The following is a 20,079-nucleotide window of genomic DNA, read 5'->3' as shown; positions in this document are numbered from 1 at the left end:
TATGGAGTTTGTGCCTTTGGGAGAGTCATTGTGATTACGCTTCTCTCTCTCTCTGCAGCACTACTATTCAGTGCGGATCTTCCCTGGTCAGGAGCCCAGCAGTGTGTGGGTGGGCTGGGTTACCTCTGATTTCCATCAGTACGACCCAGGCTTTGAGCTGCACAATGTCCGAACTGTCACTGTTACTCTGGGAGATGAGAAGGGCAAAGTTCACGAGAGGTTAGTCAAGTTCCACTCAGCTCATACAGTACTAGTCAAAAGTTTGGACACACCTTCCCATTCTCTTAAATGATGAAGTGTGTCCAAAGTTTTGACTGGTACTGTATATGTGGGTCAATTCTTGTATTTGATCATCAAATATCTTGAGCAGCGACATGTGACATGAATAAAGTATGAAGGTTTTCACTCCAGGCAAAGAGTACACTTCATGGTTTTAGTAATTAGCACACATTTAACCCTACAAGAGAAACAATATTTACTGTACACTTGGTTTGAAAGATTGAAAAGTTAGATGATGACTTATTCATACCTGGTAGAACCTTTAACTGTCTGTAGTAGTGTCCTCACTTTAGTCACATTTGGTCATATTCATGAAGCCAATTTAAGCTTACAGCTTATATATCCCTCTATTAATATTATTGAGAGCTCCATGGTTTGTGTGTGTGTGTGTGTGTGTCCTCCAGTATAAAGCGTAGTAACTGCTACATGGTGTGGGCTGGAGAGAGCAGCAGTCCTGGTCAGGGCAGGAACAACAACGGTTTAGAGATCGGCTGTCTGGTTGACACAACAAATGGACTGCTGACCTTCACTGCCAACGGCAAGGAACTCAGCACATATTACCAGGTAAATATCTGATAAGGTATTCCAGGTTTTTGAATCTTCCTGTACCCATGTCCTGATTCCTCCTCATCCTAACTTCCTTTCATTTTTTCAGTTTGTGTCCTACACCAAAATGTGTCCCCTCTTTCTACCTTGCTTCCTCTTTCCTCACAGGCTTTATGTTTGCTTGTAACATCAGTCCTTCTCACTACAACACTGTCTTGCACTGGCTTTATTAACACCACATTCTTATATGTTATCTATGGTAAACACGCTGCCATGAGCCCTATGTAAAATATAGAGTAACTGTAATATTTTTGGGAAAAACGGGAAGGAGAAGGGCAAGTTAGCGTTATTGGACCTGACGATGCAACAGCACAATCTGAGCTTATGCAGACATTGTCACACAAATCTTGGGATTGATCAATGTATTCTTTCCCAACAGGTGGAGCCCAGTGCTAAGCTGTTCCCAGCGGTGTTTGCCAAGGCTACCAGTCCCAATGTCTTCCAGTTCGAACTGGGGCGTATTAAGGTGAGGGACACACACACACACACATATAAAATTGAGTACTGTTTTAGCTGTCCTCTAATTCTTAATTCAAAGTTTGGGAGGTTGCAAAACTATGTAGCTCTGCATTTCCTGTTGCTCAAATGCTCAATGAGTGGAATGGTTTGAATACTGGCACAGTGTCCTCTTTGGTCTGTCCAGCTCCATGTCATGTGACGTTGTAACATTGTCTGTTTCCCGTCAGAATGTGATGCCTCTGTCAGCTGGTCTGTTTAAGAGTGAGAGGAAGAATCTAGCGCCCCAGTGTCCTCCACGGCTGCACGTACAGTTTCTCACTCCTGTATTATGGAGTCGTGTTCCCAACCACTTCCTCAAGGTAACAACTCCTGCATTATAGTGTTGTTGTTTTTTGATAATTGCAATTGGGATATAAAAGACCAAAATCTTTCTGAGTGATGTGCAGTCACTCAGTGTGTAGTGAAGAGAAGAAAGATGTAAAGGTGGTCTGACAGTTAAGACAAAGGTATAGATGTGTCTTCATTTTTTATTGCACATACTAATATAATACACCAACTTCTTCATTGAAAGGTATAAGTATACATACCACTGGAATAGAAATTTTCCAACATTTAATTTGTTCCTTATCTTCCACTGAAACAATCAGGTTAGAGGCCATTCTCTGAACAGTATGGCAGTATGATCAAAGTGGGACAAGCAGCAGTCAGTGTTTGCATATTAGAATTCCATTGTGTATTTCAAATACTTTTCAAATACTACACTAGACATAATTTCAATAAGCATTGTACACAGCACATATTGCATTCTACATACTGAATTGTATTCAGTTCACTTAACAGCATTTAGACCCTTTCAGAAGTGTCTGTCAAACACCATTTCCTGTTCTTCTCTTGGAACATATGTGGACATGAACTATTAAGTTTACAGGGCTGATTAGCAGTTATCCTCCGGCGGTATCTTGGTGAACTGTCTGCTGTGCCACACAGTGGGCTGATCCTACGACAGTTGCTGCTGGCCAGAAGTGCTTATTGGAAACTAACATGAAATGTTATGTGTGCTGTCTATGAAGTGCTAACAGTTATTTTTTCAGGTCTCAGCATCCAGAGTGAATGACAGACACGGCTGGCTGGTCCAGTGTAACGAACCTCTGCAGTACATGTCTCTACACATACCTGAGGAGAACAGGTGGAGTACACACACACACACACACACACCTTTTCATTCTCCCTCCTGCGCTCTTGTTTCTCATTCAGTCTCTGTGTGTGTTGTCCAGGTCGGTGGATATTCTGGAGCTGTCAGAGCAGAGGGATTTATTAAAGTTTCACTACCATACCCTCAGACTGTATTCTGCAATCTGTGCTTTGGGAAACAACCGCGTGGCTCATGCCCTCTGCTCCCACGTAGATGAGGCGCAGCTCCTGCAGGCTATAGAGAATAAGTATATGCCAGGTAATGCACACAGCATATAGAAAGAACAATGTTGAATGTGACTCTATAGTAAGTAGATAATTAGTGCATGATGCAGTGTCACATAACTGTAGGCAGGGTTGGAAGAAGTATTCAGATCCTTTACTTCATTAAAAGTAGTAATACAGGATGTAAAAATACTAAATTAAAAGTCCTGCATTAACAAAAACTTAAATGATAAAGCTGGTGTTATTCTATATATTTGTCACAAAACCCACGAAAAGTCCTAAACAAAAAATAAATTAGTCTCATTCTCAATACTGACTTCCCTACCCTGTCAATGACACTCAGCCACAAACACATTGGTTCCTACTGAAAACATAATTCTTAAAAAAAATCTCATAAATATGTATAATATATAGTATATTTAAAAAGGCTCAGTAATTTCCCATAACAGCTGGCAACTGTAGTTTTTATCAAACAGGAGATAATACTGCATATTTTGGACAAAAATGGAGCTCTATGGCTCAAAGGAATAAGACATATCCTTTAAGTACAAAAGAATAAGTTTGTTGCTGAAATATTATTAGCAAAATGTAAATAAAAGTTCAAAAGTAAAAGTTGTCATTTTGAAGAATTTCTCCTGTCTGTTGTTTTATATTATTGTTATTATATGTACGTATCATATTAATTATTCATTATTGTGAAAGTAGAATGTACAATGTAGTTGGTTGAGCTGGAGCTAATTTGAACTGCTTCATATACTGTTGGGTAGTTTAATCTATAACAGTGTACCATTATCTAAACTCATGTAAACTGTTAAAAGTAGTAATGCACACATAAACTCTCCTTAAAGAATAACTTGATGCAATGTAGTAGAAGACAGCTATATAAGAATAAATACATGTAATAGGTAAGACCAGGTAATAGATGTAATCTGTTCATTAATAAGAACATAAATGGAACAGAGCAGGTCTCTAGTTTAGGGTTAAACTTTTGAATGTTTCTAACTATCTTTCTGTGTCTTTAACCCACAGGTTTGCTTCGTGCGGGCTACTATGACCTCCTCATCGACATCCACCTCAGCAGCTACGCCACAGCTCGCCTCATGATGAACAATGAGTACATTGTTCCTATGACTGGGGAGACCAAGAGCATCACCTTGTTTCCCGATGAGAAGAAGAAACACGGCCTGCCGGGCATTGGCCTCAGCACCTCCCTGAGACCCAGAATGCACTTCTCATCCCCGAGTTTTGTCTGCGGAACCGGGTCATCATACCTTAATAACGGCAACAACGGATCAGGATCAGGAGACTGTTTCCAGTATAGCCCTGAATTCCCTTTAGACATACTGAAAATTAAAACCATTGAGATGCTGACAGAGGCAGTGCGAGAGGGGAGCATGCATGTACGGGATCCAATAGGAGGCAGCACCGAGTTTCTCTTCGTCCCACTCATCAAGCTCTTCTACACCATGCTCATCATGGGAGTTTTCAAAAATGGAGATCTGAAGAACATCCTGCGACTGATTGAGCCGTCTGTGTTCTCTGAAAGACGAGAAGGGCAAGAGGAGAAGCACATGGAGCTGGAGGTGATGAAGGAGCTAGAGAGTGAAGGAGGAAGAGAGGATGGAGGGAGGAAGATGCCTAAAGAAGGACTGTTACAGATGAAGCTACCAGAGCCTGTAAAACTCCAGGTGACACTCAGTAAACTTTTTTTGTTTTTTATTCTTTTACTGTATCAGATTAGTGGTGCCTTTACAGACATAGATTTTGTCTGTAAAGGCACAGCAAGTCACTTTTTCTGTCACATAGCAATTAGTTTTTAAGTTAGACATTAGGGAACACTTACAGAATTCACCGTAGTTCATTTTTATTTTTTAAATTTTTACTGTGAAAAGATAATGGCTTTTTAAAGTGACAGGACAGTTGATAATGAATGACATGCTTCTATCTCTATGCATAGTAGGACGTTCTCACGGACATCCAGATGCCAGGATGGTATGGGCATTATGATTAGATGCAAATGAAATCAATGCATATCATGATCAAACAACAATGGCAACACACAAACATGGTATGGTGTAAACACACCAGAAGTTTGTGTCTGTACCAGAATGGCCCCGATGCACAGAGCCAACGTGTCACCAAGTTCAATTCAACGAGAAACCAAATGCAAAGTTTGTCTGAGAATAACACTGATGTAGCATTAAAACATCAGAGGAATGGCTTTATCCGTCACATGCACCAATAAAATTCAGCAACCTCATGAATGACACAACAAGCTCTGTATTTAAATGATTGAACCGAATTTGTGGCAGAGACAGCGATTTAATGATGCAGACAAGCTGTTTAGCATTATATGTGCATTCTAACAGCTGGAACAGTACAACATATGTAGGAAACAACTCACTGCCTTTCATAAAGCAGCTGTGCTGCCTTTTATTTTTTTAATCAGATTCTGGCTAAAATTCATGCTGCATAGAAATCTTTGTTTTCTTCCTCACCTGGAATAAACACCTCAGAATTTTTATGGTGAAAAATCAATCAAATGTGCAAGATTTTCCTGTAATAGTCTCTGTTTGGAAGACAGTTAACATATGGGCATTGTCTTGACACTAATTAGCCTAATGACTGACTGTCAGTCACACATAAAGAGAGACGCTCAGAGAAGAGCAGTTGAACACATGTTTTCTCAGCTGTGTTTAATCCCAACATCAGAACCAAGAAATAAAGATGATACATTTAAGAAAACAAAGAACAGGAGCACTTAACAGCAATTTCTGGTATGTCTAAAGGCTGATGGGAAAAACACAAACACAATTAACACCTGTTTAGTTACACATTTACAATTTTTGTTTTCCTTGCCTTTAAGTTTTAGAAACTCTGAACCAGTACCTAGAAACAGTTTTCAACATAATATGTAGTTGACCCAACAGTCATGTGTGATTGTATGTATCATATCTAGTTATGTTTTCGTTCATGTGTGTGTGTGTTTTAGATGTGCCATGTGCTGCAGTACCTGTGTGACTGCCAGGTGCGTCATCGTATCGAGGCAGTAGTGGCCTTCTCTGATGACTTTGTGGCCTGTTTGCAAGACAACCAGCGCTTCCGCTATAACGAGGTGATGCTGGCGCTCAACATGTCTGCAGCCCTCACTGCCAAGAAGACCAAAGAATTCAGATCCCCTCCACAGGAACAGGTAGGAGCACCACTGAAGAAGAATGACTCTGGCTGGAAGACACAATAAAACAGGAGAATAGGAGAGTAGAACAGACTGGAAAATAAGAGAAGAATGAAATGAAGTGTATGAGAGTATATTGATCAGTGTATAATGAAGTACAAGAACTGGTGTAATAGAAAAAAACTGTAGAGCACAAGTTGAACTTAAAGATCCCCTCTGCACAAGATGAATAAAAAGACTGCATTGGATAATAATTTGTGTGACATGGTTTTTCATCCAAAGAGTTTATTACCCAATTAGAAATTCTTAAAATGACATCTTCTCCTTCTCCCTCACTGAAAGAATCCAGAATCTATGAATATGTAAATATTTTTGCTGGACACAGCTCACTGTATGCACACTGGAGGCTTCAAGTTAACAAAACACATTTTTGAGTGGAGGGGGACTTTAAGCAGAGAAGAACAACATACAGTAGATATTTTTGAGGCATGCTGGACAAAACAAAGATCTGTAACATATTCTTTATCATTTTAAATACTGATATTTGGCAACCTTTATGACTAAATATATGTTGGATTTCTGTGTACAGTGGTTGTAGCACAAGTATGTAAGGAACAAGACTTGTATCACAGTCAAACCTGCCTGTGTTTTCTCTGCAGATCAACATGCTGCTGAACTTTAAGGATGAGAAGCAGGAGTGTCCCTGTCCTGAATACATCCGAGAACAGCTGCTGGACTTCCATGAGGACCTGATGAGACACTGTGGTAAACTACCAATCATCTTCACCTACACACTCAACCTGACGTTTCAAAATTTTCAAACATCCAAAGTCCCCATGACCAGTTTCCTATCAGAGATCAACCAGTAATGATGATATCTATAGAATGTATCGATTGATTATGCACTGCCTGAGATATCTCCGTTCTGTCAGGTATAGAGTTAGACGAGGACGGGTTGATAGACGGTGACAGTGACTTCACCATCCGAGGTCGACTCATTTCATTAGTGGAGAAAGTGACTTACCTGAAGAAGAAGATGGCCAACCTGCCAAAAGAAAAGAAAGACAGGAAACCCAGTAAGTCTTCTGCACCAGCCAATACACAGGCACATAAACAGCACTGAGATATATAACTATTACTAAATATTATTTTCTGCGTATACATCCAAATTTCTTAAACACAGCAAACATAGTATATAAAGGGGATTTGAAGTAAATAGGTTAAAGCATGCAGAATAAATGGTAATTCTTCAAGCTTTCTAGGTTTGGAATATGTTCAACTTCAACACTCCCACCTCCATCTCTCTCTTTCTCTCTCTCTGTCTGTGTCTGCAGGCACGTTGCAGCAGCTGATTTCAGATACGATGGTTCGCTGGGCTCAGGAGTCAGTTATTGAGGATCCTGAACTGGTCAGAGCCATGTTTGTCCTGCTGCACCGACAATATGACGGCATAGGAGGACAGGTGGGTTTGTGTGTTTGTGCAGCATTATAACAGTTAATTGTTTCCTGCCGTTTACACTGTTGCATTACAGCATAGCAGATATTTTGATCAGGTGTGTGTCTGCTATCACTTACTTATACTTAAATGTTGTAGTAGCAGTCTTACCTCAAACTTTTATGTGTTTATGAGACCCTAATTATCTAAAACTGTTTATACATTCAAATCAATGTACATCAATGTGCATATTTCACATTAGTCTAACACAAATTTACAGTAGATGTCATCCAAATTAAATATTTGCCTCTATTCCTCCATACAACTTGATACAAGTAGTTGACATTTATATAGACACAATATCAGAAAGAAACAGAGATAGTTATCCACCATAAACAGATAAACAGACCATAAATTATTAAAGAGATAATCAAGAAGTGTAAGTACTTCAGCAATCATGTACCACACATGATAATTCAAAGGAAATCATCATATCATAGAGGGATAATCAATTTTGTGACATTGTCTCTTTAATAAACTGGTGGTGTCTGATGATAAACTGCAGTCTGTACAGTCTTTGACAGTGAAGGAAATGTGTATCTTTCTCTGCTCAGGTCCGGGCTCTTCCTAAGACTTACACTATAAACTCAGTATCGATCGAGGACACCATCAACCTGCTGGCTGCTCTGGGGCAGATCAGATCTCTGCTGAGTGTCCGCATGGGAAGAGAAGAGGAGAAACTGATGATCAGGGGACTGGGGTGAGAACACACTCATCCATCAGGCTCCTGAATGCCTCTTTCTCCCTCTTCTTCTTTTTATTGTTGATCAGTGACTTTACATTTGTCACACTATCTATAGTATCTTAAAGCATTAGGCTTTATTCTTTTCTTATTTGTAATACGTCCATGTATGTTAATAAATATTTCTTACACAGTATACTCTATGTCACAGTATGGTGTGTAGAGTAATACCCCATCTAAAATATCTGAAATATGTTATTCATATCAGCTGTGAGAGGTCCTAGCTGCAGTGCATTATGGGAAACTAAGTGCACCTAGCATGTACGGACAACAAAAAAAACTTTTATGACTGAAGTATGCTGGTGCAGTTTAATTCTAAATTGAATAAACCACCAACCAGTTGTGAAACACTGAACTTGCTTTAACTAATCTAGCATTGAAGAAAATTTGAGGAAAATTTTAGAAATTAGTGTGTTAATGAACCTTAAAGCACCCTGAGTTTGAGTTTGTAATCATAACTTAATCTAATGTTCAGTCACTGATTTATTGTGTATAACGTGTTCAGTGAGTGATTGTAAACCTGATAAGAGCCCTGATGATGAAAAACTCCACCCTCTTCCTCTGCAGTGACATCATGAACAACAAGGTGTTCTACCAGCATCCTAACCTGATGAGAGCTCTGGGGATGCACGAGACTGTCATGGAGGTCATGGTCAACGTACTGAGTGGAGGAGACTCTAAGGTATGAAGAATGTATGAGCTGCAGAGCCAAACAGGCTGATGCTGGATGCATGTTGACAGAACCCAGGACCATAAACAGCTTAAATGAACCATAAATGGGGCTTTCTCAAGTCATGTATGCAACATGTAAGTTCTTTGTACTGCTACACCTAGGCAGCAAACTGTACAGTTTTTAAGGTTTTTAAGGTTTTAGTTTTTTAAACAGGGGATTGTCATGTTGTAAATCAAAGAAATACTGTTGTCATTTAGTATCACTCTTGTCTAAATAGAGATTACTGGATGTGAAGAGATTATTTTATATTATAAATGAATGGGATGTTGCATACAGTAGTTCTGCCCACACTGTGTTTTAAAACAGACTCTTTCAAATGTGCATTTTCACCTGAAAGAGTTTTTTTTTTTTTTTTACCTCAAAGACATTTAAATAAATAAATGAACAAAGTGATGATAAAATATAATGGGCAATATACCATTTATAATTATGATATTAAATATGATATTGGCAGATGATTTGTATCTTGACTGTACATGATGTGTGTGTTTTTGCAGGAAATCACCTTTCCTAAAATGGTGGCCAACTGTTGTCGTTTCCTCTGTTACTTCTGTCGAATCAGTCGTCAAAACCAGAAAGCCATGTTTGACCATCTCAGCTACCTGCTGGAGAACAGCAGCGTTGGCCTTGGTGAGTGTGTGTGTGTGTGTGTGTGCTCTTATACTGTATCTACTGGCTCAGTGTACTGTACTATATGTGGTTCACATTAAAAAGCACACCATTAACATGTTACTGCTTGAACCACAATATAAATGCAGACCATGAGGATGAGAGATGGTGTTGTGTATCAATCAAGAATCAGCATTTATTTGTGTCCACTAACAGTTTGAGCTTATTCTTGACCTTAGAAATGGTAGTTTGGCAAAATAATCTTAACTCAAAGTCCACAGTAGCTTTTTGTCAGGGCTTTACCCATTTCTCATGTTCATCTTGAGCAGATTGAGTTTGCCCAGGTGTTATCATGTGACATAAGTATATAAGTTGAGCAAGCACAGCGAAAAATTGCAAAAACTGAGCCATCTCCATGACAATTGAGCAAACTCCCTCTGCTGGTGAAGATTGTGAGATTGCAGTTGAAAGTTCTGTAATGATCCCCTCCAGACATGTATTAAGACACAATGATGTGTGTCTGATATGGTTTTTACACCAAAAAGAAAAATCACCATGTTAAAATCATCAAAATGACATCTCCTCCTTATCCCTCATTAAAAATTCCAGAATCTATGAATATGTAAATACATTTCATTTTAGACATTGAACTGCTGGACACAGTTCAGCTGTTCAACTGTAATTTTCATTCTCAGTGTTTGTGCACTGGATGCTTCAACTTTCCACATCAAACTTGGTTTGACTTCCAAACTATTTGTGATGTCACAAATCCTGCTTGTAGGTACACCCCTGAAAATCAGATTTCCAGTGAGCACAGAAAAACTTTCCACTTTCAGCAGATGAATGTGTCAAACTCTTGACAGTGTCAACTCTGAACATACATCATCCTGCACAGTGAAGCTCAAACTTCCAACTGTAGGAACAAGAGAAAAAAGAAAAAAAGAAAAACTATAGATTTTGTCAAATTAATGAAATTGATGACATTTCTTAAAATCAGATGTACCCATTCTCTAAAAAGTTGATACAATGTTCTTGTCCTCAGAAAAAATACCGCTGACCTACTCTTGTAAAATAATTAATATTTTAGAATTTAAATGTATGATATTAATTGTAATAATATGCTAAAAAAAATCTGAAACAACTTTTTATATAATACACACATTCTCACCATATTCTCAACAACAACCATATAACTGAGTCAACACACAAACAACTAAAGTGGTATCAAAAAACATAATATTAATTATCATATAATCAAATGTAACTGGTATTTATTATTCAATTTGCATTAAATTACATTATACAGGTGTTCACTAACTACATGTATTAGTATTAGATTGATTAAAAATGGACAGTACAGCAACAAATCCAGAAGTAAATATAATTCTTTGTTCCTTCTCTCACCTGCTGTCTGCTTTTTGATGCTTCTGTTTTTCAGGATTTTAACTTCTTTTTTTTTTAGCTTTAGTTTAATGTAAAATGAGTCAGCAGCAGATGACTGCTGGCTGAGTTAGTGTTAAAACAATGTCACAGATATGACCACAGAAATGATAAAGGTATGGGTGGAGCTGAAGGACACAGCAAGGTAAACGGTGAAGGGAGTGAAAACTGCGGGAGGGAGATGAGGAGGCAGACGTGACATGAGGGAGATGACTGTGTGAGTGGTGCAAAGAACAATGAGCCTGCTGGCAGTCTGATACAGTGGGTGCTTGTATTCCACCACATGTTGTTAGTCGTAACCTTGGCAGAAAAACATGAGACTTTCTCCAGCCTGAGGCTGAGGTAAAAGCAGTATCCATGACGCCACAGCAGGTACTGGATTAGAGAAGGTGAATGCAGACACAAATACATATTCTCTGCTCACTCCCTCCTTACAGCTTTCAATAATGTTGTTGTTTAATGCTGCAAGTTCTTCTCTCTCTGCATGTGCATGTACAAACAGAAGCTGTGTACTGTTTTCTGATGCAATTTTGTGTTTTTTTGTGAAATTCCATTTGTTTTTACAACTTCATCCTTTATTGCTCGCAGACAACATTAGCTGTTTAATTAGATCTGTGTATCCAGGAACAGATACACTTCTGTTCTTCTGGTGACTCCTCATCCTCTTAGTTATATTTTAAAGCTCTCCTTATCTTTTTTTTTTTCATTTCTTCATCCTCTCCTCTCCTCCTTTTCTCTCCTCTCCTCAGCATCTCCGTCCATGCGAGGCTCTACTCCTCTGGATGTGGCTGCAGCATCAGTCATGGATAATAATGAGTTGGCCCTGGCTTTGAGAGAGCCAGACTTGGAGAAGGTGAGTTGGACAAACACTAATACACACAAAAAGAAAAGATGTGTCAAAATATGTCATGAAGGTTCAGGGGGTTGATTGATTATCAGAATTTCCTTCAATTTTACATAGATTGACAAATAATTTAATTGCCAAATAGTTCTGGCACTAGTCTAGGTCATGTGATGTATTTATAATAATCGATGACCACTGAACTCAAATAATTTGTTTATAAGTTGATGAGGATCGATATTATATATTATAAACACGCCATTAAACAAGTGACTGACGCAGCGAGTCCCTGCAGTGAGATCCCTGCCCCAGTGGGGAAGAAAGAAAATGTGAAAAGGAAGGAAGGAAGCAGGTATGATATAATGTATAAAATATTCTGCAGTATGAAACATTCTACTCGTCTCTCTGGCCGTCCAGGTGGTGCAGTACCTGGCCGGTTGTGGGCTGCAGAGCTGTGTGATGCTGGTGCGTAAAGGATACCCTGACATCGGCTGGAACCCTGTGGAGGGTGAACGCTACCTCGACTTCCTACGCTTTGCTGTCTTCTGCAATGGTAAAAACTTCAACATTTTCACTTCATTCAAGTCCATATTCTCCTTGTCAACCATTTAACCAAATCTGCTGGTTTCCACTAGAAACTGCAGTCCCTCTTTGCTAGTGTAGTTTGTGTTCGGCGTTGGTGTGTTGTCATGAACTCGGAGACTGTGTTCCTGTTCTGCATCCAGGTGAAAGTGTGGAGGAGAATGCCAATGTTGTGGTGAGGTTGCTGATTCGCCGACCAGAATGTTTTGGCCCTGCTCTTCGGGGGGAAGGTGGTGATGGGCTGTTGGCAGTGATGGAGGAAGCCATTAAGATCTCTCAGGATTCCTCCCGAGATGGCCCTTCTCCTACATCAGAGAGCAGCAAGACGCTGTAAGACATCATCTGCCACGTCTCATTAATCTGCTCTTATAGTATTATATCATGGTAATGATAAGATACTCAGTATCTACATTCACACAGTATCTTTTATTTAACTGCATCTATATTTAAAAGTCATTTAGAGCTCATTCACAGTTCAATATATCAGTGCTATTGTAAAGACCTGCATCATATTATCTCCTAACCTGAACACAGGTATTATCAATCCCAAATCTGCACTATAATCCACCAAATGTCACCAGCTCATACACTACAGTACCCACAAGTGTCGGTATTCACTCAGTATGTGGTTGTTACCCTCAGAAAAACTGGAATTTCAAACAACTTTCAAAGGGATGAGTGAACTGTGGAATATATAGCCACCAGTGACATTTATTGTTTGTGTGTGTGTGTGTGTGTGTGTAGCAGTGACATGCTGGAGGAAGAGGAAGATGATACCATCCACATGGGGAACGCCATCATGACCTTCTATGCTGCCCTCATTGACCTGCTGGGCCGCTGTGCTCCAGAGATGCATGTGAGGGAAAACACACTGTGTACACACACACACACGCACACGTAGATACTCACACTAACCTCTAACTCATTTTACATTAGTTGATCCATGCTGGTAAAGGTGAAGCGATCCGCATCAGAGCCATTCTGAGGTCTCTTATTCCCATTGAGGACCTGGTGGGGGTCATCAGCATTCCATTCTCTATGCCCAGCCTGGCTAAAGGTAAGCAAACCCACCAACAGCCAATGACATACATCAGATTAGAGTCCTGATTTTAAACAGATCCAGTATGGCATCAGATGAAAATGTGCAAAGACAAATAAAATGCAGTGACTTCAGTTATTATGAATGCTTAAAGCTCAACCTTTAGTCTTGTTTCTTATGTGTGTGTGTGTGCCTGTGCATGCGTAGATGGGTTGGTGGTGGAGCCAGACATGTCAGCTGGTTTCTGTCCAGACCATAAAGCAGCCATGGTGCTATTCCTGGACCGGGTCTATGGTATAGAAGACCAGAATTTCCTGCTCCACCTGCTGGAAGTGGGCTTCTTACCTGACCTGAGGGCCGCAGCTTCTCTGGACACTGTGAGTGTGTGTCTGTTTGCAACTGCTGCTTGTTTGTTGTCTCTTACCCACCAACATTTCCTTAAAACTGCACTAATTCATATTGAAATATTAATAAAGGCTTAAATGGGTGTAAAGATTTCCAACCTGGTCTCCAGCAGCAGCAGGCAACTGATTTCAGTGGAAAAGCTCTGATTAATATACTGTACTCTACCTGCCCCAGTACTTATAAGGTGATGATATGTCAGTGTTGTGTTTTCAGTTGTTCCACTGCCCCCAAGTGGCCAAAAATAATTAATGCCTCTTTAAATGGCACAACCAGCAAGAGAATAAGTCTATCATGCACTCTCTCCAGTTTTTACAGCTGTGGTATGGCAGAATTCAGCACATAATCAACAACAATCCACATTTTCTGGAATGCTATGGAAGCATTTTATAAATGTATCCAAACTTACAATCAGACTCCTTCTAAAAGAAAAGGCTTCTCTAAAAGAGATGTTTATTTTGAAGTTGAAATGTAAAAAAAAAAAGTTATAAAATTTAGACATGTCTTGAGTAGTCTCGTTAGCCACAAGCACACCTTTCTCCTCTTTAATCTCACTCTACTTAAATGCACATTTTTCCACCATACTTTCTCCATATTTCCTTTCATCTGTCTCTGTATTTGTGTCACAGGTTGCTCTCAGTGCCACAGACATGGCACTTGCCCTCAACAGGTATCTGTGTACAGCAGTGTTGCCTCTACTGACTAAATGTGCACCGCTGTTTGCGGGGACGGAGCCGTTCGCATCACTGATTGACTCCCTCCTCCACACTGTTTACCGCCTGTCCAAAGGCTGCTGCCTTACCAAGGCCCAGAGAGACGCCATAGAGGAGTGTCTACTGGCTGTTTGTGGGTAAGACCTGAATTAAAACTGAAAGTAGCAGAACAAGTGGTGTTGAGTTGGTATTTTGTGAGTATCACCACATCATCTTCTCAGTGCAAGTGTGCTTTTGTGAAATGTTTATCTCTGTATTTAGTATACTGTTTCTCATACTGCTTTTGTTCCACAGTACAAACTGATTTATTTCATCTTAATAATGTGCAGTAAACTGAGGCCTTCAATGATGCAGCACCTGCTGAGGAGGCTGGTGTTTGATGTTCCTCTGCTTAATGAACACACCAAGATGCCTCTGAAGGTGAGAAACACGTCACATTTATATCTATCAGATCACTTCAAAAGTGCTTTTCAGATGAATCTACAGGACCTTTTTATATTGTTATCCAGAAACATCTCAATGCAAATTTATTGTGTATTTCACTCGCTTGATAACTGTTTTGTGCTGCACATCTTCTCCTGGTAAATGGTTCAACATTCTATCAGCTCTATCGAGATGCCATTTCATTTTGATACATAGATTTACAGTATTTATTATGTTTGCTTTTTCCACACTTCTACTACTTGTATAGCGCCTTTCTAGTCTTCCAACTACTCAAAGCGCTTTTAAGCTATGTGTCACATTCACACACTGATGGCACAGCCATCAGGAGCAATTTGGGGTTCAGTATCTTGCCCAAGGACACTTCGACATGCAGACTGGAGGAGCTGGGAATCGAACCGCCGATCCTCCGATTGGTGGACGACCCGCTCTACCTCCTGAGCCACAGCCGCCCCTTAGTTACAGAAATAGAAACCAATATCAGTAAATATCTGTTTGATAAATGTCTTCACTTCCTTCCTTCACTTTCCCCAGCTGTTGACCAATCACTATGAGCGATGTTGGAAGTATTACTGCCTGGCTGGAGGCTGGGGCAACTTTGGAGCAGCATCAGATGAAGAACTTCATCTATCCAGGAAACTGTTCTGGGGGATATTTGATGCTCTGTCACACAAGGTGAGTAATTCAAGCCTCTGCTTAAAGTCTGGTAGTTTGTATAGCGCATTAAGTAAAAATGAAATGAATTAAATGATAAAGTAAGAGAATGTGTCAAAGGAAAATGTTCACTGACAGCATGTTTCATTTTTTTCCACACAATGTCAACCCTTGCAATTTAATATCCGATGAGCGTTTTTATGAATTGGGCAAATAAAAGCACTTTGTTAAGGTTAGGGAAAGAATTGTTGCCTTGGTAAAATACTGAAATATTGAAAAATTAAACCATGACATGAGACAGGATGTGTATTGACCTTTTCAATATTTAACCAAACCACAATTTTTCCCTGACTTTAACCAAACTGCTACAAAAACATCACACTTTATACACTGGAAAACACATTACCAGTGAATCCATAGAGACATTTCCTACAAATGATATTTGGTAAAACCGTTTAGTTGTATATAAACATGTTAAGGAGACAGGGTTGGTTAAAACGGTACTCCAGTGATTTACTATTGCACTTCCATAATATTTGGATATACTTTCACTTTTGGTCCCTAGTATGGGTCAAGTTTAAAAAACGATTGGTTCTACATTTCCCATAATGCAACTCAATAGCACCTTTTTGTTAGACCCTCTTTGTTAGGTACAGTAAATACCCACATCTTTCAAACTCCACACATCCAGTTTGTACAGGCTTTCTGCTAGTAACCCTGATGACATCACCATGACATCATCAGGGGTTATTTGATCAGATTGACAAAGCTCCTCCAGAGCCATAGAACACATTATACACCTGTTTTCAGATGTTTCATACTCATGACTAGTAAACTGACTTTTCACAAATTTGATTAATTAAATATTGCTATTGTATATTCAGAATATTGCTGAATATTTGTTTTAGATATAAATACAGTAGTTGTAGTTGCTAATGTAGGGATGCCAGTTGTTTGGCTGACCTTCGCAACCTTTGTAATAGTAGCCATTGTTTGTTTTTTGCATGCTGTAACTGCACATGCAATTATGTGCTTGTAAATTGGCTCCAAAACAAACATTAGCATGCTAAAGTGGTAGGAAAGCACATAGCCAGGCTTGTTGTGCTGCCTGGTGGCATATACTGCAGCTGACCTGTATTCAGGTTCAGGGTACCACTTCACCTGCTACTCAGCAGTTGTCTTTTTGGGAAAAATGTGGCTCAGTTTTTGAATGGTATGCCAAAGCTTTTAAAAACACACATCTTTTAGAGACTGCAGGCATTCACATCGCTACCTCTTTCACATTCAATTCCCCTGCTTTTATACTCTGGTGAATGGAAGACTCAAGAGGCTATGACAGGGCCGAGCTGTGGGTTTCTGGGTAGTCACGGATGACAGAACTGGCTACATCTAAGTGTTTATTGAACCATTTCATCAAGTCATGAGAAGACATGTCACAGGAGGCTGATATCTTCAACCTGATAGGCTTGAATTTTGAATTCAGTGCCTTCATTATTGGGACGCTTTACTTTGTAACACTTGAAGACAACCTGTGTATATTCACAGAGAGGAACATGAGACTGAAGAACATTAGCTTTAAGATCAGAATAGAGGTCCCTTTAGAACATTACCATCAGACAACACCTACCTGTTCATTTAGATTGGTGAAGGCCAAAATAAACTGTTGGGTGAGTTTCTGTTACTTAAGAAAAATGATCCTCCACCAAGTTTCACACAAACATCTAGGTCTAAAGACAAAGTCATTATCTTTAAACATGTGAGAGCAGAACCAGAGAAGGTTAAACTTAAAGTGCGAGCATTAAGATGCTGCCTGAATGATTTATAATGCTATGCACTGTGTGTCTCTGTGTCTGTGTATGTGTGCGTGTGTGCGCACGCGTGTGTGTGTGTCATCTAGCGGTATGACCAGGAGCTGTTTAAGCTGGCGTTGCCATGTCTCAGTGCTGTGGCTGGAGCTCTTCCTCCAGACTACATGGAGTCTAACTACATGGCCATGATGGAGAAACAGTCGTCCATGGACTCGGAGGGAAACTTCACTCCACAGCCTGCAGACACCTCCAAGTATACAACATATTTATTTCTTCTGTAATAGATACATTTGATTTCTGTTACACACCACACTGTTTACTAAGGAACTAAGTGATTTTAGAAACAGTTTCTTAAAATAAAAATAAAATTCAGCAAAATATCTATGATTGTTTGATACAAATCCAGATGCAAATTCAAATTTTCAAAGCAGAATACTATTATTCAAATCAGTTCAGAGAACACATACAGTACATCTGCCCAGGCCTCACAGTCCTCTGAATGCTTTTTACTTGATTGTTGTTGACTTGGTTTTGACTTGACGGCATAAGATCCAAAATATTGAAATGTGTTTCTTCCCTTTTCTGTCTTTATCAGCGTGACTGTCCCAGAGAAACTGGACTATTTCATAACCAGATATGCAGAGCACAAACATGAGAAATGGTGTATAGAAAAGGTAAGAATGTGAGAGTTCAGGTAAAGTTCACAAACAAAACTTTGTGGTAGTCCTCTTACTGACCTATTTAATGCTGTTTCTTGAACATATTTGTGAGATTATGGAAGAAAATCATTACATTTTAAAATATCTCTGTATGTTTTACAGTTTTCCAATGGCTGGTCATATGGGGATCAGATGTGTGAAATCTCCAAAAGCCACCCTTTACTGAAACCATATAAAGGCCTCTCTGAGAAGGTATGCAGCTGTCTGAGTCATTTCACTTCAATGTTGGTGCATTCAACTGTGTTCCAGCTTAGAACAGAATGACTAAATGAGAGTCAGACAAACCCCTTATGTGGAGTAGTAGTGGGGAAATATCATGCACTATCTGTACAAATCTCAGGTTCAATTTCATTATTAGTTCATTTAAAGAGAAAGTTTTTCATGTATTAATAGTAACATTACTACTATATTCCTACTATTACTTTCTTCCATAGTGTTGACTTGCTGTCAGCAGGTCTGAAGTTTGACTATATTCTTGCAGGATAAGGAGTCGTACTGCTGGACAGTCAGAGAGGCTTTGAAGACCATGCTGTCATGGGGCTGGAGCATCGAAAGGATCAGAGAGGGCGACCCTGCCAGCCTCCATAACAAGTCCAGAAGGATATCACAGGCTAGCCAGGTATACCCGCACACGGATTATCACACAGATGACATTTTATTATAAAGGCGTATCCATGTGATGTCATCACATAAGCAAAATTACTATCCACCCTCGGTGGAAAACATGCAGCTGTCAGCATCTGTCATCATGCATTCACCACAGAACAAAAAGAATCACGTGAAAAAATGATCATCTCTTCCTCAGCTGTCTTTTGAAGGAGCTCCAGCCTTCAGCCCCAGACCCATTGACATGAGCAATGTTACACTGTCCAGAGACATGCAGGTAAGTTACTGTACACACACAAGGATAAAATAATATATATGATCCAATTAAAGAGAAACACTCATGATTCCTGTGTGGAAGCTGGGCATCAATAATGACATAAAAAGTAGATGAATGGATCTGTGCAGTGTAACAGAGTCACATGTTGTGTTTCTCCAGTCAATGGCAGAGCTGCTTGCAGAGAATTATCATAATATCTGGGCAAGGAAAAAGAAAATGGAGCTGGAAGCCAAAGGTAAATCCAATACAACATATCCACACAAAAGCTTTTCCTTGTCTGACATCGCCATCAAATTAATATTGTTGCCATCACTGGATGTAAAAAAAAAACAATGAATCAAAGTTTTGGCATAAACCACTTACAGAATCATTTTAGAAATGTTTCATAAGTGGAAAAAATGTGTTTGGGTGATTTCTCTAATGTGTTATTCAAAGATAGAGTGAGGTTAAAAGTCACAAAATAGTTCTGGGTTGTTGGAACTTTGTGAGTCTTGGCTTGATTTTGCCTTCTAAAAATTAAACACATTGCCTCTGAAATAAATCAGTGGGTGGCATTTTGACTCTAGCACAGTTTATGAAAAATTCTTGGAAAATTGACCTGTTGCTGAACTGGAATGAGAATGAGCCATTACTCATCAAAATGCTGCTTAGGCTAAAACATTAATCATTCATTTCCTCTCATTTATTTTCTTTAGGAATGCTCACTGTGAGAACTGATTTGAAGTTATGTTGAGGTGTGTGTTACCTCGAGGTTTAAGCCTCAGAGATTCAGCATGTAATGTGCCTCCTCTGATGGAATAGTTTGTTTATCTGTGTGCAGGGGGGGCGCATAGCCAATAATGGACCTGAGTGGCACTGGCCCACCCACATTACTCACTGGCCCAACCAGCCAGAATGATCAAAATACATTCTGTAACAATAAATATTAAATACATATAAGGAAATAAATAAATATAAACTTGATTTGTTGTTGACTTGACGTGTGTGTTGAATTTGTCATCTGATTAAAATGGAACTCTTGAAACAAGTCATGGAAGTCAATG

At 39.4% G+C, this 20,079-nt stretch overlaps 1 protein-coding gene across 1 annotated transcript in view; it reads left to right on the top strand.

The window, feature by feature from the left end:
* Positions 1-20,079, top strand: part of ryr2a (ryanodine receptor 2a (cardiac)) — a 185,374-nt gene that overhangs the window by 94,296 nt on the left and 70,999 nt on the right. Inside the window, exons 33-61 of the mRNA XM_042397704.1 lie at positions 59-219; positions 684-843; positions 1,265-1,351; positions 1,572-1,703; positions 2,436-2,530; positions 2,619-2,794; positions 3,790-4,448; positions 5,753-5,953; positions 6,595-6,700; positions 6,868-7,011; positions 7,270-7,397; positions 7,985-8,130; positions 8,740-8,854; positions 9,403-9,535; positions 11,704-11,807; positions 12,213-12,348; positions 12,521-12,707; positions 13,122-13,233; positions 13,314-13,434; positions 13,624-13,793; positions 14,448-14,668; positions 14,861-14,951; positions 15,507-15,647; positions 17,524-17,687; positions 18,030-18,108; positions 18,256-18,345; positions 18,635-18,772; positions 18,959-19,036; positions 19,196-19,271. Coding sequence (XP_042253638.1) covers positions 59-219; positions 684-843; positions 1,265-1,351; positions 1,572-1,703; positions 2,436-2,530; positions 2,619-2,794; positions 3,790-4,448; positions 5,753-5,953; positions 6,595-6,700; positions 6,868-7,011; positions 7,270-7,397; positions 7,985-8,130; positions 8,740-8,854; positions 9,403-9,535; positions 11,704-11,807; positions 12,213-12,348; positions 12,521-12,707; positions 13,122-13,233; positions 13,314-13,434; positions 13,624-13,793; positions 14,448-14,668; positions 14,861-14,951; positions 15,507-15,647; positions 17,524-17,687; positions 18,030-18,108; positions 18,256-18,345; positions 18,635-18,772; positions 18,959-19,036; positions 19,196-19,271 — 4,351 coding nt within the window. The remainder of the gene's footprint in view (positions 1-58; positions 220-683; positions 844-1,264; positions 1,352-1,571; positions 1,704-2,435; positions 2,531-2,618; positions 2,795-3,789; positions 4,449-5,752; positions 5,954-6,594; positions 6,701-6,867; positions 7,012-7,269; positions 7,398-7,984; positions 8,131-8,739; positions 8,855-9,402; positions 9,536-11,703; positions 11,808-12,212; positions 12,349-12,520; positions 12,708-13,121; positions 13,234-13,313; positions 13,435-13,623; positions 13,794-14,447; positions 14,669-14,860; positions 14,952-15,506; positions 15,648-17,523; positions 17,688-18,029; positions 18,109-18,255; positions 18,346-18,634; positions 18,773-18,958; positions 19,037-19,195; positions 19,272-20,079) is intronic.

This window comes from Thunnus maccoyii, chromosome 20, assembly GCF_910596095.1.
Source record: "Thunnus maccoyii chromosome 20, fThuMac1.1, whole genome shotgun sequence".
In the NCBI taxonomy this organism is placed as follows: domain Eukaryota; kingdom Metazoa; phylum Chordata; class Actinopteri; order Scombriformes; family Scombridae; genus Thunnus; species Thunnus maccoyii.
Note: the sequence above shows the minus strand (reverse complement) of the source record. Positions and strands in the feature narration are given on the sequence as shown.